Here is a 20,511-nt window from a genome sequence, read left to right on the forward strand (position 1 = left end):
TATATGCAACAGTAAATTCATACTTGTTTTAACATTGTAGTAGACAGATTACTACAGTAAGAAGAGAGCCTGCGTGTCTTCTACTGTTTTGAAGTCAAATGATTATTTGACTTTTCAATTGAAATTCTTGAACACCTGTGGAATGCATATTCTTTAACATGAAGAAACTATCTCTTGAAATCAGAAACTGGTCTACAAGTAAACCTCTTCTCATATGCACCCATCTAAAGTGCTGTTACAGTAGAACAGTGGGAAATGTTGAAGTGAAAGCAGAAGTCCTAAGTGCCGCACACACAACATCCCCACATGTTCTCATACCCTGCTACTGCTGATCAGCATTTAGGGGGTATGTTTCAAAGAGGAACTACCTCGAGAAGCATTTCTCTTGTGGTTATTGCTATAGCTCAGACATACTTGCTTTTTGGATGTGACCATAGAATTCACAAGTAGTATCAGTGACCTTGGCTCTAAGTGAAGCATTATTTATTTATTTTTAGTAAACGGCTAATAACGTCATTGCAGGAATGACCATTCATCCTTCTTCTGTCTGATAGTAATGGAAATTCAGAGTATGGGGTACAGATAGCTGAGTGCCTCCTTCCTCCCTCTCACAAGCAGCCTTTTCTTATTATCTTCTCCTACCCCATAACCTCCCAGCCCTACTCCCACCCTAGGCTGTTGGGATCAGAGTTGTGAGAGTTCAGAGTGTGGAGTGGATGTCAAAGTGTCCTTTTGACTTAACACTGACCAAAGACCTCGAGCTCTGGTAGCGTCATTCACCCAGTGATTGCACGGTGTGAAATAAATATTCCATGATAAACTTCAAATATACAGACTTGTAGAATCAGAATCTCAGTGTTTGAGAGGACGTGAAAGAGCACCTCATCTAGTTCCCAGTTCAAAGCATGGATCCCATCATGGCACTGACAGTCCAGACTAGTCAGTATACTGCCAAGCCATGGCTAGGAAGTGATATGTTAAGATCCTGTATTTGTTCTCAGACTCATCCTCAAGCCCTTATGTGGAAAATAGCCAGGGATGAAGATGGGCATTATTGTTTGTTATGGCCTGAATGTCTGAAGCAGGCCCCAAAAGCTAGTTTTTCCTTTGGACTTCTTTGGGTAGCTGTCTTAGTCATCTAGTGCTGCTATAACAAAAATACCACAAGTGGATGGATTTAACAAAGAGAAGTTTATTCTCCACAGTCTAGTAGGCTACAAGTCCAAATTCAGGGCTTCAGCTTCAGGGGAAAGCTTTCTCTGTCCGCTCTGGAGGAAGGCCTGTGTCATCAGTCTTCCCTTGGTCTGGGAGCTTCTCTGTGCCGGAACCTCAGGTCCGAAGGACATGCTCTGCTCCCGGCACTGCTTGCTTGGTGGTATGAGGTTCCCATGTGTCTCTGGTCGCTTCTCTCTTTTGTGTCTCAAAAGAGATTGACTTAAGACACTATCCAATCTTATATACATCATCAGTATAACTGCCGCTAATCCATTTTATTAGATCATAGTGATTGAATTTACAACACATAAGGAAATTACATCAGATTACAAAATGGTACGCAATTATACAGTACTGGGAATCATGACCCAGCCAAGTTGACAGATATTTCTGGGGGACACAATTCAATCCATGACAGTAGTCAACTCGCAGATCGGTCTGGGAACCTCCCAGAGTATAAATAACTTAACCTCAGGGCCCTATCTGGAATGTCCTTTGGGCTATTCTGGATCCCATAAGTTCCTGGGAATCAGGTGAATGTAGGCCTGGAGAAGGGTCTTGATTCATAGTTGTCACCCACCCCTCTCTACAGTCCCTAGACCTGCTGTTTGCAAATGCAGATGGATGTTGGCCAAGTGAGGAGGTTATGGCAGCTTAAAAAAAAACAAGCCAAACCTGTTGCCATCGAGTCAATTCCTACTCATAGCGACCCTGTGGGACAGAGTAGAACTGCCCCATAGAGTTTCCAAGGAGCACCTGGTGAATTCGAACTGCCAGCCTTTTGGTTAGCAGATGTAGCTCTTAATGACTACACCAGAAGAAATCCAGGAATTTTAGAGCTGGGAAACTTCTTAAAAATCTTCAAGTTTAGTCTCTATTTTGCAGATGAGGAAACTGATGCCCAGAGTAAGAATTATACCTTCTTACACTCTAGGAATTTCTCCCTCAACATGCTGTATAGCTGGTCATCCAGAGGATGGGGCTGGGGAACTCATAACATCTAAAGAAAAGCTATTCTAATGTAGGACAGTTCTAATTAAAATGAATTAACTAAGTTGAAATCTACTTCCTCGTAACTTTTATCTTCTCAGTTTTTCTAATTAATTCCTCTCCTATGTAACATCCTGCAAGGTAGACTTTCTCAAATCCCCAAATTAGCAAATACCAGTAAAGAATAAAATTTCCCTAACCAAAGTGAAGTATGACTGAAAAATACCTTTATTGATTCTATAAAGACAGGGCATTCTACGCTTTCATGTATCCAAAACTTCTTTTTCTAGCTAAGAACTGCAACTTTCTGGTTTACTCTACTTTCTTTTCATTTCTGTTACTGCCAGTAGCATTTATCTCTTTTCATGCTGCTTTTTATAAAGAAACATACATTTTATCATTTTGTAAGTATGACTGTGTAAAACTGTAAGGAAAGAGCAGCAGATGGGGCTGAAAGGACTGGACTTGCCTGCAGCCTCAGTCTCTGGTTTCTCATTTCACATTTGCTAGCTGTGATGGGCCTCTCCATTTCTACTGTCTTTCTCAGCCCATGAAGAACTTCCCAATTGGTCTTCTTACCACAAAACTGCTCCTGCCCAAATATAACTTCTGTTAAAATGATCTGTCCAAATGCAGATTGACCCATGTCACTTCCTTGCTTTATTCAGTTGTTCCCCAATCCCAGAGCTCCACACATTTTCCACTAAAGTGCTACTGATTATAGAGGAGCCTTTCTCAACTGGAATTCCATGAGAGAATTAAACCCTAATGCCCTTAGTCATCCATTGTATGTAATGGATTAACTTTTCTCCTGTGCATCTAGAATGGTGCTAGTTGTGTACAGTCTTGAAGAGAATTGAGAAAATAGTCACTCTCGTCATTTGTTCTATGGTTCCGATGAGCAATCAGGTGTGAAAGAATGGAGAGAGATGGTATATGCTCTTCAGGAGGTCCAGGAGCATAGTTGGGAGCAGATTCCAGTAACCAAATTTCATTGAAGTCTAGGGTTTCATCTTTAAATGTTTTATATCAGTATTGCATTCTACTAATATGTCCATGGTTAAAAGTGTTTTAAGTATTTATCAATGATTAAAATTTATTCTACAGCAAAGTTTGCCTAGTCTGGTAGATCTACAAATAACTGCGTTTATTTATATATTTTTTAAGCCCTGTGGTGGGCATTTTATATTATTTAATGTCTCTAGAAACTTTGCCCAGGATCACACAGCTAGTTGTCAGAGTCAGAATTCTAACCCAAGTATGTTTCAACTCCAAAGTCCATGTGTTTTCTATAACTTGAAGCTGAATTGAGAGATTCCAGAGCCTGAAAGTCTTCACCCAGTTCTACGTTTATCTTCACCTGTCTAGAACACCATATAATACAGGATTTTTTTTTTTTCTTGGTCAAGTTACTATTGTGGTTCAGATCATGCATAATTCAGACTACTTCTGCAGGATGCAACCCACCCTTGATTATCTAAAAAGAAAAATTAATGTTGACGGAGGTATTTACATATAACAGAATCTTGTCTCTCTTTGGTGCCTTTAAAACAAATTAGATGGCTTTTTTTATAGCAGATTTACTTTTGTCATTGTTTTAGAAATTGATGTATGTTGACGTATTGTCATTTCTTGAGTCCTTTCCAGCTGGTTATAGGAGCTGGCTTTTTTGGCAAGAGGAAGCCATTTTGGTTGTGAAAACTTGGTTTCCAGGTAAACCCCATCCAGATGACATAGAGTTTACTCCATTTGTGTCTGCTTACCTAAGGCACATGGGAAAGCATTAATGCTAAAGTACCAAGGTGTTAGAAATTGTCACCTCCCTGCCCACCCCATCTGAAATTTACCTAACCATTTTGTATCCAGTTTCCGTTAGATGTCGAGAGAAAAAGTCTGAAATGCTCTGGCAGTGGCCAGGTCCAGCCCAGAATTAGGTGGTCTGGTTCCTTTAGTTCCTCTGAGAAGCTAGAACAACTACTCAAATGATTGCTAATGGAGCCTATAGTAGCTATTTTTGGTCTGAGCTGACTCCATCCCTGAATTTCGGGTTCTTCCAGAAAACCTGATACTTGGAAATCTAGGGGCATCCAGAAGATGATTTATAGAGGGAGTCCTGTGAGGTTCTTTTGTTTTATAGCCTTGTTTCCTGTTCAAAGCTCTCTTTTCACCGTGTATTACATCTTAGTGCCTGATAGCCTTTACATTAAGTAAAGAAGGGAAAGAGTTAAACAGGAAGCGAAAGTCCAGAATTTGGATTAGAAAACCTGTTGAGTCAAAGGGGAACTTAGCAGAGGAGCAGAATGGAAATTATTTCCTTAGACAGTAGACAAATATTCAGGAAACACCTCTGCACCCCCAAAGATAGGCACAGCTGCCACACAGTGACTTACAGGGAGGTTCAAAGTTATGAGCAAACAGCTGATTCTCTTGGTTCTTAGGCTGTTGCTGTTGGTGACAGGAAATCTTGTTCCCGAAGCTGCTGGCTTCCTGTTTTATTTTTACTCTTAGCAGGTCAGAATGTCCATAACAAGGAGCAGTCTGTTCCAAGGGGTTCTGCTCCCCTTTTGAGCCTGAAGCGTTTTTTTTTTTTTTTTTTCCCCTTTTGGTCAGACAATATGTTGTTTAGCTTTTAAAATCTGTGATGTTTAGCTTGATTTAAGCATTTTGTATTCACAGTCAACTTTTTTGATGATGAGCTGGTGTTTTAAGATTTAATGTAAGTAAACCTCTGTTTTGCCTTTTTTGGAGGAGCTTGCAGTATTGGGGACTTGGGTATGTTACCTTTATGCTTTACCTTTTTATTTGAAGCAAATTTGCCACTTTCCCCAGCACAAAAACATTAGGCCGTTTTAGATTTCTTTAGTTTCACAGGATATAAAAACAGGACTAGTGCAGTGTGCCTTGGCTGTGGTTATATTCATTTTGTTGAGACTAAAACCTTCTCCTGTTCTCGTAAAGCTAGGAATTTGGTAACCTGAATCTAAAACAATAGCTCAGCATGAACCTGAAGTGCTGGGGGATTTCCTAGGGAAAGGGGCTCAGCCGACAGGATAAGAAACAGTAACTGGAAGGTTTCCGGATCTGCTCCAGACACTTCCTGCTGTCTTAAGAGCCTTTTGGCCCAGGTGTATTGAACCGGATGGCGGGGGAGAAAGGGAACTGTTGAGTAGAAGAGAAAGGATCAGGGAATCTTATAGCACAGTTTGCTCCATCACATTTGACATACTGAACATGTAAAATTTTTCTTGATATTCTTTCATCCTGTCAGTTTACCGACTAAACTTTAGTACTGTTAATAGATACTGGCGGTAAGTATTTAGTTGTACATTAACAGTCATCCATCAAGGAAGAACTGGAGAGGTTATGTCCTGATGTATATCGGTAGAATCACTATTGGCAGCTTGATTTCATTGTGGAGATTATCAGATGACAGAAGCTTCTTTCTGATCCTTATCATTGATGGCCTAGAATCTGATCTGTCCCGGTTATGGACACCCCAAGGATAGGATCTGTACCATCTAGTGCCTGCTGATGGGCTGTTCTCTGACCATGCCTTTTTGGCTCTGGAGACTTGTTGGTTGGAGAAGTAGGTGTCATTTTAAGGTTTTTATGCTGCCTGTGTGCCTCAACTAGCAGTCACCAGCTCTGAATTTCTAGACTCATCCAGCAAGCCTTCTAATGGCAAAGCTTTAAGAAAAAGGCTTAAAAGCAAAGGAAAAAAAAAAAAGATGGGTTGGAAAGAAGGGGAGAAAAGATTTTTAAAGCTGTTTTAGATCAGAGCAAGACAAAAAAAAGGCTCACACAGCCCTAGTGTGCCTGGAATTTGCGGTTGAGTAATACTTTCCTGTTATTTCTTTTTTAGGTTGTTTTTCATCATTCAGAACATTGCCTGAAGCAGGTCCACCATGCCGTTAGTAACGAGGAACATCGAGCCAAGGCACCTGTGCCGTCAGACGTTGCCTAGCGTTAGAAGTGAGCTGGAATGCATGACCAACATCACCCTGGCAAATGTCATCCGACAGCTGGGCAGCCTGAGTGAGTGCCGCAGAGAGCCTGTGCTTTGCCCTCAGGGGTCGTTGGTGCTCTTTATTTAGTTGCCTTTTCCTCCCTTGTTCCTATTTCTCCCCCATCTGCCTTCCCTAGGTAATGCGAAAACCTATCCCACTCCCCTCCCCAATGAGAGGCTCCTTTTTGGTACAGATTCTTCCCCTCAACCCTTTCTTCATCTACCACCACCCTCTAGGTTCCCTCCACCTCCACCTCCCCCTCCACCTGCTTCAAAAGAAATCCGTGGGAAGGGTGGCAGGAAGGGCTGTAGCAGAAACTGCAGATGGAATGACAGAGCAGAATTCTCTGTGTAAAGTGAGAGGTTCACAGAGCAGTGTATCCTGGATTGGGGAATGTGCCTCTAATTGCACGAACTGCTCAATGTGGCATGACTTTGTTAAAGCCTCCAATGTGCCAATAGTCTTTATCTACCCAATACCTTCCTCCCCCACTTTTCTTCCCAAAGAGGAGTAAAGCAAACACGCACTCAGACTCTAGCTGACTTGTCCACCCTGGCACACATTTAATTGTGCTGCAAGCCCCCAGGTCCAAGTTCAGGGTACAGATTCCTTCTGCAGTCCCTGGGGTATTGGGAGTTTTGCAAGCTGCGTGAACACACAGTGACACAAATTGTAACTGGAGTCATTCTTCTCTAAGAGGAAGATGGGGGTTAACCCAGTCTGTTTCAGAGTTGAGGGAAAGCCAGCTCAACTGTAATTCTGTTTTTTTTTTAATTGGCAAGAATGAATGAGACTGCCTTGGGTGGGGTACATGCATGTGGTTTGGATTTCATTCTGAATCAAGCTGACTTTGTTTGCTTGAAGCCAAGGTATGGGAAGGGCAGATGCTTGGGTAGGCTCTGCATTTGTCTAATGCCACTCCAGCTCCCAGAGGAACCTCCGTCAGAATGGCATTTTAGTGATCTTTTTTAGCAAAGGCATCTTGGTGTGAGTCATTTCAGACGCTCACCCCTCCTATCACCTCACTGCCCTTAGTGAAGGCAGTGGAATATCAAGAAAGCCTGTATTCCCCCAGATAGTAATAGGGCCTGTCTTTAAAATAGGAGCCTGAGGAGACAGATCTCTGTGACCAGATGATGTATGGGGTCTGAGATTTCTAAGCTTTCACCTAGCTTAGGGGCCATCTCAGTTGATCCAGGGCTTAGAGAAGCCCGGATGGGGTATCACAAAGAAATGAAACCCTGCCAGTGCCTGTCTTACACAAAGGAACATTGACAGCAGTGCAGCAGCAGTGAGGCTGACAGGGAAGCACATGAAGGCTGCAGAGAGTCTCACTGCTGCTTAAAAGCATCATTTCTGCTTCTGTCACCCCGAGAAGGCCAAATGGGTGGAAGTCAGTCACACAGTGATTCCTCTCCAAAGGACAAAGGACATCTAGCTAATGATGCTTCTTATTCTCACTCAGCAGGAGTTATGCTCTCTCTCAGGTGTTTTTCCAGGGTACTGTTGATGGATGCCATTGCTCACACTCTCCCACTTGTGATCAGACCACTCCTATCTTCAGGAAGCCTATCTGGGGATCAGGGTTGGCTTGTGCCTAAGGAAACAAGATTTCCTCACATCGTGGAGCTAACTGACCATTTGCTCATCCATTAAACGTGTATGGAACATATTTTATGTGCCAGAGGCTGAGAAGATACAGCAATAATAAGAAATGGTTCCTGTCTTCCAGGAGCTCATAATCTACCAGGGAAGATAGAAATAAGTAATTTTTAAGAGGAGATGGGAGGAGGGTCGGAAGGGAACTTATATTTGTTGATTGCCTACTTTATGCCAGATTTTGATAGGATCTCAACCTGGATTATCTCACTTAATCCACTCAATAACCCTGTGAGGGTAGGTGGTGGCATTCCTATTTTATAGATGGAGAAATGGAGGCTCAGAAAAGTCAGGTAACTTGCCTAGAGAGATGAAACCAGTAAGAGGCAAAGTCAGTACTGTACTTAAACTCAGACTTTCTAAGAATTTCTCAGCTGTGTCCCCTACTCTCTGTCTCTGCTATCCCATCCCTTGTTGTTGTTTTGTTAGGTTCCGTTGAGTCGATTCTGACTCATAGCTAACCTGTGTACAACAGAGCAAAACACTGCTCCATACTGCACGAGTTGTTGCTGTGCTTGAGCCCATTGTTGGAGCCACTGTGTCAGTCTGTCTCGTCAAGGATCTTCCTCTCTTTCACTGACCCTCTACTTCACCAAGCATGATGTCCTTCTCCAGGGACTGGTCCCTCCTGATAACATGGCCAAAGTATGTGACATGAAGTCTCAACCATTCTTGCTTCTAATGAGCATTCTGGCTGTACTTCTTCAAAGATGGATTTATTCGTTCTTCTGGCAGTCCATGGTGTATTCAGTATTCTTCACCAACACCATAATTCAAAGACATCAATTCTTCTTTGGTCTTTCTTATTCATTGTCTGCTTCCCTGGTTCATACCTCTGTTGGTTCTCACTTAAACTATTGCCCTACCCCGACTTCCCTTTTTCTGATCCGGCCCCCTTAGATCTATCCCCTACGCCACTGCCAGAGTGATCTGCCTAAAATGCAAATCTCACTTTTTACTTTTATAATTCTGAATTGTTCGAATTTTTTAAAGTTATGTCTGTGTTAACTTTTATAACTTACAAAGTGTTTTTTAAGTAAGTACAAATCTTTAACTATTTATCTCCCCTGTTCCTCATTGACTTGGCTTTCAAGAATACAGGACCTGCTTTCCTTTCCAGTCTCACGTTCTGCAATCCCTCTTTTCCTATTTTATAATTTTTTTTTTAAAGATTCTTCTAAATGAAAAGAGGAAAAAGAAGAGTGAATTATCAGCTACTGGTAGCTCTCTTGAGACAGGCCACACTCTCTTCTACCTCCATGCAGTGTTCGTGATGTTCCCTGCTTGGAGAGCCCTTGCCATCCTTATTTGCCTGGCCACCTGTAACTGATCCTTCAAGGCCCACCTTAGGCATCACCTCCGCTAGATAGGGCTAAGCCTCAACCTGCCGCGGTCTAGAAGAAAAAGGGTTAGGGTTATATTATTACATGTCTATATTATTTTCTTCCACATTATATTAGAATTATCTATGTCTCTTATACTAAATTGAAAGTTCTTTGAAGATAGAAATCATGTGTGTTTATTCTTGAACCTCAGTGTCTGTCTTATACCTAGCACCCAGCAGAAGTTCAGTAAATGTTTAATGATTCATGCCTGTATTCTCTCTACCATTCCACGTTTTTGGTGCAGAGAATACAGAGGAGGAAGGAGTGGGGAGTAGGGGCACAGGTAGGGATAGGGAGGGTCAAAGAGGCTTCACAGAAGAGGTTACATTTGAACTAGGCCTTGAAAGATGACTAGGGTTTCACGTAGCAGAGAGGGGCACAGGGATAGGCTCACGTGTGCTTCAAGCTTGTGACCTTGGCCTCCTGTGCATTGTACTCTAACCAGAACTGCTTGGCCTAGTAAGGAAGGTCTGATTATGGAATAGATAAAGCAAAAAACTAAAAATTCTACAGCCATGGATTACTCTAATAACACATCCAGAATTCTTATTTTTCCTCAGTGCAGTGAGGTTGGCATTTCACGTATTAAGTTGCCATGTATTAGGAAATGTAAGTACAGCCAGCACTTTTGATCAGTATCCTGGTCACCTAGGAGAATGGAAGCTCCAGGTAGGCCATTAGAAAATGATGCTATGATACTGGGTTTTCTAACTGAGTACAGTAGAGGGGTGGGGCATGCCATGGGTGGGGGGCTCCACTCAGACTTCAACAAGAGCAGCTTCACATTTTTTTAAAATCAGTTTTACCTATTGCACTTTCACATAAGATTTCATTTGAAAAATTGTACTGCTAAGGAAAAAAAAGTCAGGGCTACTTCTAGAATCTTTTGTAAAGTGTGGTATCTGTTATGAGTGTTACTGGTGGATATTGAGTCTGTCTTGGCAATCTGAATGAATGAAATTTAACTCTGCATGAGGCATTTTGGTTTTTTCCTGTTTAAGTATCACACTTCCGTTTTCAGAGGTTGGAGTGACTTTTAGCACTTCAAGAGTAGGGAGTATCAAATTACTGACTGGAATTATATTTTAAATTTCCTCTAGGCTTAATACTTAGGTATTTAGATATTCCACACTCTCATAAGTCATCTGATATAAAGAAGAATCTCATTGTAACAGCTTACATCTTTAGCTCATTTAATCCTTATGACAGCTTACTGAGATAGACTTAGTTATCCCTGTTTTACAGATGAGGAAACTGAGGCTGAGAGGTTGTGACTTGCTGGAGAGTAACACAGGTATAAATAGAAAGAGCTGAGACTTAAATTCACGTTTTCTGATTTGAAGTCTGCTGTGCCTTCCATGGAGCTTTGGTGGCACAGTGGTTAAGAGCTAGACTGCTAACCAAAAGGTTGGCAGTTCAAATCCACCAGCTGCTCCTTGGAAACCCTATGGGGCAGTTCTGCTCTGTCCTGTAGGGCCGCTATGAGTTGGAATCAACTCATCAGCAACACGTTTGGTTTTTGGGTTTTGGTGCCTTCCATGTATCATAGTGTAGTTCTAAGAGTGTATACATAACTGTGCCAGTGTCCCCTCAGCCCTCTTAAAACTGAGTTCTCAGCGTTACCAATTTTGTACTTTGGGGTTCTTTATAAGATTTTATCTTGACGACCACTGTGCCACACTAAGCTACTACTCCCATTATCACTGGGAGTACTACCCCCTTCATTAAGGAACAGGAAATCCTTGTACTCTCTTGATGACCTAAGAGTAAGTTGATTTGGGGTTTTCTTTCCTCCCAGAACAGATGAATGCTTAACAGGTATTTTTGAGCCTGGTTTATTTCCCACACATAATGTTGCATGTTGCTCTGCTTTAACCTTCTAATCACCATTTCTGTTACCTGGTTGAGCTTGATACAATATGGTTTTTGTGGGAACTTAGTGATTTTATAGGAGCCCCAGTGGCGCAGCAGTGGTTAAACGCTAGGCTGCTAACTGAAAGGTTGGCAGTTCGAACCCATGAGCCGCTCTGTGGGAGAAAGATGTGGCAGTCTGCTCCCATAAAGATTCACAGGCTTGGAAACTATGGGGCAGTTCTACTCTGTCCAACAGGGTCTCTATGAGTCGTAATCAACTCTACAGTAGTGGGGTTTTTTTTGGTTTAGCAATTTTATGGACAGGGATCAGACAGGTTCCTCACCTACAGAGTAGAAGTGTAGCCCTCTAGCCAGTTTGAGTCCTTTGGACCTAGGGGCCTACCATAGTTGTTTAGATCATAAAACCATTCAGTATGCGTGGACTTGCTCCTTCCTTGATTAGAAACTCCTTGTTGACTAAATTTATCAGCAGTTCAAAATTTGCATTATCCTTACTCTCCAGGTTATACTGGGAAGGTGAGCTTTAGTTCACCCTGAAGGTGCAGTTTTGGCCTCTCAGACTATTTTTCTCTCACATATGGACTAAGCATAAATGTAATTTGGAAGAGCTAAGTAGAGTCTACTTTAAATAGTTCTCAAAGAAATTATCTCTTGGTTGAGCGTTGTCACTTGTGCCTGCCTTCACCTTACAAGTAAGAAGCTCAGATAGTATGTTTATTCATATGCACTATTTTTCATTCCTAGTAAGAATGTGCCTTGTGGCTTGGAATGACAATATGGAGGTTGTTTCAAATTGCTGTTGTGTTTCTTTGGCAGCAAAGTCTCCCTGCATTCCAGGGTTAAAAGTAAGGAACTCTTTCTTTTATTTAAAAAAAATAAAAAGACATTGTGGAAAGAGACCACTGGCATGTTGTTTTTCAGGGAGGGCTTGAAAGTTTCAGCTTTTTACTCGTTCCCTGAGATGCAGATTTGAAGGATTGTAACCTAGAGTAAAGACTTTGAAAGTAGTTAGTTGTAAAACATAAAATAACCTTTTCACCCCTTAGAAGAAGTTATATGTCTCTGTTGTGGGTTGTTGATAAGTTCAAGGCCCCTCAAAGATACTACAACTCATCATCAATGTGCTTTTGAGGCTCCGTTGAGGAAGCAGTTTCTTATTTTGCATGCTAATTGTAGATACCTAAAAGGTTCTTTTAATGCCCAATCTGTTTTCCAGAACCATTTTACAAGGTGCTTTTACAGAGCAGCAAGGGGCTAAGGGTTAGGCAAATGTGTAGACGTACTGTCCACTCTTCCAGGCTTAATTTTTTGCATTACACCTTTAGATTTTATTCAGCCTGCTTTGAGTTGCATGACTGTTTCAAGCGTTTGTCAAGAAGGCTCAGTTAGTTATAGAACATATGCAGATTGCCCAAGTTATGGAGGGTATGTCTCTATCTCCAAGAGATACCAGCATATAGCCAAACCATCGTGGGGTACGTGTGTGTGTGTGTGTATTTGGGGCACGAGGAGTACAATCTTTAGTAGCCAGTTTTTTTGACCATATATGTCACTTTTATGCACTTGCGACTTGGTTTCTTTGCTCATTCCAGGTAAATATGCAGAGGACATTTTTGGAGAGCTCTTTACTCAGGCAAATACCTTTGCCTCTCGGGTAAGCTCCCTTGCTGAGAGGGTCGACCGCCTACAAGTTAAAGTCACTCAGCTGGATCCCAAAGAAGAAGAAGGTAAGGAAGCTGAGCTCAGCATTTGCAGGCTCTGCTGAGCAGTTTCTTAGAATTTTTTTTTTTTTTCCTGATTTATAAAAAAGTGAGAGGAGAAATCACAGAGACCTGTGGAGTTCTGCTTTGAGGTGACATGAGCCTCGGTGATGTGAAGAAACCTTTTTCGTTCTACCACACCCACACACACACACTGCCTTTCTCCCATTCCCCCAGTTCCCCCTTTCTCAAACTTCCCCTCCCCCAATCATATTTTGCTACCATAAAAGTACTTGGAAAATCCATTCCTCCTAAGGAGAGGCCTGCTAGATCTGGCCACATAGTAAACCTTTGTGTTGCCTCATTTTGTTCAGTCATGAAATAGCTGGGCTGCTGACAGCCTTGTGGGGCTTCCCCAGAGGGGGAGGAAAAAAAAAACCTGGCTGCAGTCAGCAGCAGCCAAGGCCTCTCTGACTGGTGTGACTCAGTGTTTGCTCAAATGGCCTGTCGTCCATTTTCTAACGCCTTCCATCTTCTCTCAGTGTCGCTACAAGGAATCAACACCCGAAAGGCCTTCAGAAGTTCTACCATTCAAGACCAGAAGCTTTTTGACAGAAACTCTCTCCCAGTGCCTGTCTTGGAAACATACAACACCTGTGATACTCCTCCACCTCTCAACAATCTTTCCCCTTACAGGTAACAGCTGGCTAGCTCCTCCCTTTTTCCCCCTGCCTAAAGATAAAAAACACTAGATTGTCTTTTTACCTAAAGATGTGTACATCAGAGGATTGTATCAAACAGCTCACTGACTATGTCAAAGTTGCTTGTGGCAGCAGAAGCTGAAGTTTAACATATAAACAGTTCTCACTTATTTGGTTCCTGAAATTCATAGTGAATATATATTGAAAGTTTGCTATAGCATTACATGCTGCAGAGTTTTAATTTGGTGTAAGCCAGGTCCATCTTGGTCTCTATCCAAGGAATTAGTTATTATAGAACCAAAAGGACTTTGTTACAAGGTGGTCCTATAGCATGGATCCCAGGGGCAACATTCTAGCAAGGCTCCCACTTGCTTGGAAACCACTAGATTACCAGATGTTTGAGCGTGTTAGTGGGACCAGCCTCATGGGCTGGCTACTCTGGGTCCTGAGCGGTCCTTCCAAAGCTCAAGGAGTAATTGACATTCTTCCAAATGAGTACCGTTCACTTTGTTTTTTACAGCCTTTCAACATTCCCTTCTGAAAGGACCAATACTGCTGTGGCTAGACTTGAAAAGGAGGGTAGCCTTATAGACACCTTAAAGCCCCTCCCTTCTAGTGGTCTGGTAGTGTGGTCATACTGAAAAACCACTGAGCAGCGGCAGAAAGGGAATATTTATCTTGCTTGCATCCATTTATCTTGCTTGCATCCATAAATATCTTTGGAACAGGTAAAAAGTAATTACACATAGCTGTGGGCAGATGTCTTCTGTGAGACATTGGGTACACTGCGAAGTAGAGAGAGAGTGTGTGTGTGTGTGTGTGTGTACACCTATGAAATTCAAGGACATCTGCCTGATTTAGGGAGCCTAGAATAGGAGCATGGTAGCCTCTCACACAGATATAGCGGAAGTGCATTGCATCTATCCTATATTGCTGTGTGAAGTTATGTTTATCCCTTGGCTTTCAAAGGGCAAGCTTGCAGAGCAGGACAGAGGTTTGACTCTCTAGCCTCCATCATTTAGTCTAGTTGGGTTTGGGCAGGGGGCTTGCAGAAAAGAAGGGATCGCATACCTGATAATATTGATAGAGTATGATACAGGGTTTGTGTGGTAGGATAATAAGAAAACTTAATTTTTCAGTTAATAGTATTTTCCCTTTTAACATACAATATCAGAATTAGTGTCTCCTCTCAATTATCTGGACTTGGCCTAACAGTAACGAGCAGTGGTATAGCTAACTCAGAACAAGGTTTAATATAAAAAAGCATTAGTATTTGATTTAGAAATGTTTTCTGTATGTTGTGATAGGATTGGAGATCAGGGAATAGAGTTGCCTTTTTGATTCTTCTTTTTTTCTGAGAATATACACAACAAAACATACTCTGTTTCAATAGTTTCTACATGTACAATTCAGTGACATTAATTACGTTCTTTGACTTGTGCACCCATTCTCACCCCCCTTTTCTTACTTGTTTCTCTCTCATTAACTCATTGCCCTCTAAGTTCCTATCTAATCTTTCGAGTTGCTGTTGTCCAGTTTTTTTTTTGTTTTTTTTTTTTTTAGTTCAGAATAAGTTAAAATAAACGTCTACCCCTAAGCGCACACTTTCTGGAAAGTGAGAGTGGCTTAGCCATGCCAGAGTGCAGGATTCCAACCTGGATCATCAAGTCTGGTACAGATAACCCTGACTCTGATACTCAGAAGCTGACTGTGTACTACTGTCGCAGCCACTGAGATATGATTAAATCTTGGGGTCATAAGAAAGCTGGCCGTCTGTTCTCACTGGGGCCCCCTTGTGGCCGGGGGAGGAGGGGGCGGATGCTGAGCTAGAAAGTAGAATGCTATGGTTATCTGTATTTGCAGAGGAATAACAGCTGTACACACATACACATTCATGTGTATACATGTGTACATATGTGCACAAATATGAACACATGTGCACAGATGTCAGGTGGGTGGAAAGCTACTGATGCTGCCTAGAGGGTTCTGGGGAATTGGTAGGCAGGAGGGGAACCAGTGGCAGAAACCCCCTCTGATATGCCAGGATATCAGGATGTCCTCAGGGAGATGTTTGTGGCCATGTAGATCATTAGAAATAATCAAGATCCCTGCTGCAAAAGCACGTTCGTGGCCTGACCATGCAAATTCTTCTGCCTGGAATTGAAAGTAAACGCTAAAGTTCTTAAAAAGCCAGGCAAGTGAAAAGGTGCCATTCAGGGGCATTGAGACGCTGGTATGAGAGAGGAAATATGCAATAGATCCGAATGACTTCTTAATTCCTCAGTGTAAAAACTGCAAACTGGTAGGTGTTTGGAATATTGGATTTGGTTAGGAGCTCATCTGTCTACTGATAGCTTATTGTCTTCATTTCTATCCCAGGGACGATGGGAAAGAGGCACTCAAATTCTACACAGACCCTTCATACTTCTTTGATCTTTGGAAGGAGAAGATGCTGCAGGACACCAAGGATATCATGAAAGAGAAGAGAAAGCATAGGGTGAGGGGAAAGGGGCGTCTGTTCTACACATCAGTAGGCACGATTGTGGAGGGGGAATAAAAAGGAAGCCAGTCTTATGTGAAGCAATCATTCCAAGTGGCTGCTTGCTTGGATGCCAGGTGAAACTCTAAAAAAATTGTGCCCACACCAAGCACAACCAAGCTGAAAGTATAAATCACACCAAAAATATGTTTGTTCCCCCCAGCACTATTAACAATTGAGTATATTCAGGCTGAGTTTTAGAAATTGACTTTTCTATTCACCATTTATTTCTCCTGCAGTTTGCACATGACTCTGCTGGACACTCAAGCTAGGCTAGTCCCTTCCCTGCCAGTTTTGCAGCTCATTTCTCAGATCAGCACAAGGCTCTGCCGTGTTTGATTTGCAGTGAGCAATTTAACACCTTCGCTGCTGGATGGGTGGGGCAGAGAGGATATGCCTAATTTTTGAAGATGCTCCTCTCCCTTTAGACCTCCAGTGGTGTGTATATGTATGTGGCCTACCAGTGCAACCTCATAATCCCATTAACATGGCTGTCGGGAGGCCCAAGAGAGCACCAGTGGTTAGTGCAGCTGCACAGGCTGAAGAATTCGTTGTTTTGTTTTTTTTTTTTTAAGTTTTTTAAAACTATTTCCTTATATCTGCACCAGATATCTGCAGCTGTCATTACTTCTCATCTCTCTCGACTGACCTTTGTGGCAGAGAAAATAACAAATAGCTGTTTATTAAATTCTTGACAGAGCTGTTAAAAAACATGAAGATGTTACCCAAAAAGGTAGTGGGTTTCCCATCACTAGAGGTGTTTAAGCATGAGACTGAGCAGAGGTTTCTCCTAGGCTTGGATCAGATGACATTCTAGGTCACTCCAAACCCAGTAATTCTATAAATTTTGTAGTGCTACTGTATGTTGTTTAGGCAGAATCATCTCTTGGCTGTGTGTCCATGTAGGTGGATGGAATTTTAATAAAGAACTTTGGAAAATGTTTTATAAAAGCTTTTCTGTTCATTTCCGTTATAGAAAGAGAAGAAAGAGAATCCAAATCGAGGGAATGTGAACCCACGTAAAATCAAGACACGTAAAGAAGAATGGGAAAAAATGAAGATGGGACAAGAATTTGTGGAGTCTAAAGAAAAGCTGGGGCCTTCTGGGTAAGTGATGCTTTTGCACTCTTTCTAGCATTCTTTATAGGGGCTGGGGGCTTAGAGACAACAGTCTGAGTCTTTGTCATGACACCTTCCACACCCCCTGCAGTCTGGCTGTGTGGCTTAGATCACTACCACTATTAATCAGCTACTTGTAAAGTGCATCCATCTAGTGTTTAAAATTGGCTAAATAATCAAGAAATTCAGCAGTTTAAATGAGGTAACTGGAGTGATCTTGAAAAGAAAGCCCATGGCTTCTGGTGCCTTTGTTTTGCCAGACACTGGTATGTCTGAGGGCCTCAGAGGAAAGACTAGAAAGGGAAGAAAATTGGTCTTGGGAGCCCTTTGCCTCCAGAGCATTGATTTGAAGGCTGTGCCTAAGAGCCAGGCATTTCAGGGGAATGGGAAGGACCAGGCAGGGAATTTGTGCATATCACCAAAGCAACTTTTCAGTCAGCCTTTGTCAGTTTCAGGAGAGAGGCTAGCCAAGGGACTGAGTGCAGACCTCAGAAAGAGTGTGGGAAGGGTCGCTCGACCAGTATTAAGGCTATATATCTCCGTGGAGAAATGGTAGATGTCAGTCTGACCCCATTTCCCAATACCGAATTACACTAAAGGCTTAAAGGGAAAAAATGGTCTTAAAAGCTTGGGTTTGATGCTTATCCTGGTGCCCGACTCGTGTGACATTCAAAGCCAAGTCACCGCGACTGCTTGGTGTGAAAGTCGCTCTGGGTTTTCCCCTAAATACATTGCATTTTGGCTGTTAGAGAACCATGCCAGCCCATTCCGGGTGTCTGGGGGTGATAAAAGAGTTGAGTTAGTCTTGCTTTTAGGGATAACTCTACCATGAAAACCTTGACTTTAAAAAATCTTGACAGTTCTGACACTTGGTCTTCCTGGATTAAGAGATTTGTTTTAAAGAGTGATGAAGATGGCAAGAGGAGAAAATGAACCTTTCTCTCTACTGGGAATCAGCCCTGAGGGGACCTTCATTACCTTCACCTCCCAGCACAAGGGGCCATTTTGTTCCTTGGTCCCATTCTGTTCAGACAGGCACTTGTCATAGGTTCAGTGACTCTAAGGCCAGAAGCTTACATGTTCAGGATGCCAACTATTACATGTTAATTTTCTTGTGGAATGGGGGTGGGGAAGATGAGGACTCTGCTTGCCATTTTCCTGTTGTCCAAGAGGTTTGGGGTTGGGCTACATCTGGACATGCTTGTTGGTGAACCTATAAAGAAATGTCCTAAGCCTACAGGGCTACAGGCCTTGGGGGTTTTCCGTATCAGAGCATCATTTGATTCGTTTAGTTCCCTCCAGCTGTGTTCTCCTTGGAGTCTGTTTTAGATGAGTTCTTTAGCAATCAAACAATGGTAGAAAGAAGGGTAAGGTAGAGTACAGCAGGCCAGATTTTGCTAGCTGATGCTTGGTATATTTTTGCTTGTTTGGAGGTTTGTTGCTTGGTTTATTTTTGCTTGTTTGGAAGTTTGCTGTTCACCCAGAGCAAATTCACCCAAGGCCTGGTGCTCTGAGGGACAAGTTTCCATGAGGCAAGCCCAAGCACCCTGCTTTAATCAGCAGCTCATTTTGTATGATGTGAAACCTGGCAGAGGGACCAGGTCTAACTACCACATAGCAACCTGCATTTGTCCTCAGCGTGGTTTTGCAATCAAATGCCTCCTTGGCCTTCGAGCACTTGGGAGGCTTTGCCGACCTCAAAATGAGGCCGTGTGCCGGTCACGTGTTTGCAGCTCACTAGCCTGTGGAGCTTGGCTTCACCCTTTGCCACAAGACAGACTTCGGGATTTAGGTATAGGCTGCACCTAACATTTGGGAGAGAATTTAAAAGAACTTCTGGGTTTGACGAGGCCAACACTAGCAAAGGAACAGCATGGTTTTAATAATCTGGATTGAATCCCATTGCTACAACAATAGAGTATTTAATCCTGAAATAAAATTTCATTATAACAGAATATATTGATATGTGTTGTTGTTAGGTGCCGTCGAGTCAGTTCCGACTCATAGCGACCCTGTGTACAGCAGAACAAAACGCTGCACCATCCTCATAATCGTTGTTATGCTTGAGCCCATTGTTGCAGCCACTGTGTCAGTTCATCTCATTGAGGGTCTTTCTCTTTTTTGCTGATCCTCTGCTTTACCAAGTGTGATGTCCATCTCCGGGGACTGGTCCCTCCTGATAACATGTCCAAAGTAGATGAGACGAAGTCTTGCCATCCTCACTTCTGAGGAGCATTCTGGTTGTACTTCTTCCAAGAGAGATTTGTTCATTCTTCTGGCAGTCCACAGTATATTCAGTATCTTCACCAACATCACAATTCAAATGTATCAATTCTTCAGTCTTCCTTATTCATTGCCCAGCTTTCCCATGCATATGAGGCGATTGAAAATACTATGGCTTGAGTTAGGCGCACCTTAGTCGTCAAGGTGACATCCTTGCTTTTTAACACTTTAAAGAAGTCTTTCAGAGCAGATTTGCCCAATGCAGTATGTCGTTTGATTTCATGACTGCTGCTTCCATGGTGATGGGGAGTATACTTACAGTATTTTATTTCTTTCTAATAGCTTTTGTATCAAATTTTTTTTTGTGGTATCTTAAAAACAATGAGAGAGAGAAAGAGTACCATTTGGGTTCTGTAAATGACTTTGGGTTCAATGTCAGGTATCCACCCAACTTGGTGTACCAGAATGGCAGCATTGGCTCTGTTGAAAACATGGACGCAGGCGGCTACCCACCACCACCACCGCAGTCAGACTCCACTTCTCCACCTTCTCCTTCCTTCTCTGAGGACAACTTGCCTCCCCCACCAGCCGAATTCAGGTAAAATAGTGATACCTCTTCTACCCACTCTGGGTGGTTAAACATTCAAGAACAAACTAAGAATTCAAAATCTAGGCTAGGACCAATAAAATAACTTCAGGTAAGCTTGTCTAAACAAACAAAAAAAAAACCCACTGCCCTCAAGTCGATTCTGACTCATAGCAACCCTATAGGACAGAGTAGAACTGCCCCATAGGGTTTCCAAAAGTGGCTGGTGGATTTGAACTGCCATCTTTTTGGTTAGCAGCCAAACTCTTAACCACTGTGCCACAAGGGCTCCAAGTTTGTCTAGATAATAGAAATTATATTTATATCAAGTACTAGGGAGATACTAGGCATTATGCTAAACACTGTATATGTTACTTAATCCTCACAGCAGCACTCTTGAGATAGGTAGTTATTATCCTGATTTTATAGATGAGTAAACTGTGAGGCACAGAGAGGTCAGAGTATTTACCTAAGGTTACACAGCCAGTAAGAGCCAGAACCATGACTGGAAA

The 20,511-nt window shown here is 42.3% G+C and overlaps 1 protein-coding gene across 3 annotated transcripts in view; it reads left to right on the forward strand.

The window, feature by feature from the left end:
- The window catches only part of WASF2 (WASP family member 2), a 71,486-nt gene that overhangs the window by 45,311 nt on the left and 5,664 nt on the right, over positions 1-20,511 (forward strand). For 2 of the 3 annotated variants that reach the window (XM_004377058.3, XM_023732076.1), the window contains 6 exons: positions 6,068-6,240; positions 12,724-12,858; positions 13,374-13,527; positions 15,912-16,029; positions 17,048-17,178; positions 19,853-20,011. In XM_004377058.3, the coding sequence (XP_004377115.1) occupies positions 6,111-6,240; positions 12,724-12,858; positions 13,374-13,527; positions 15,912-16,029; positions 17,048-17,178; positions 19,853-20,011 (827 nt within the window). In that variant the 5' untranslated portion in view covers positions 6,068-6,110. Of the gene's footprint in view, positions 1-1,576; positions 6,241-12,723; positions 12,859-13,373; positions 13,528-15,911; positions 16,030-17,047; positions 17,179-19,852; positions 20,012-20,511 lie in introns of those variants that run through there. The other variant, XM_023732075.1, reaches the window with a different exon arrangement.

This window comes from Trichechus manatus, unplaced genomic scaffold (genome assembly GCF_000243295.1).
Source record: "Trichechus manatus latirostris isolate Lorelei unplaced genomic scaffold, TriManLat1.0 scaffold00048, whole genome shotgun sequence".
Classification (NCBI taxonomy): Eukaryota; Metazoa; Chordata; class Mammalia; order Sirenia; family Trichechidae; genus Trichechus; species Trichechus manatus.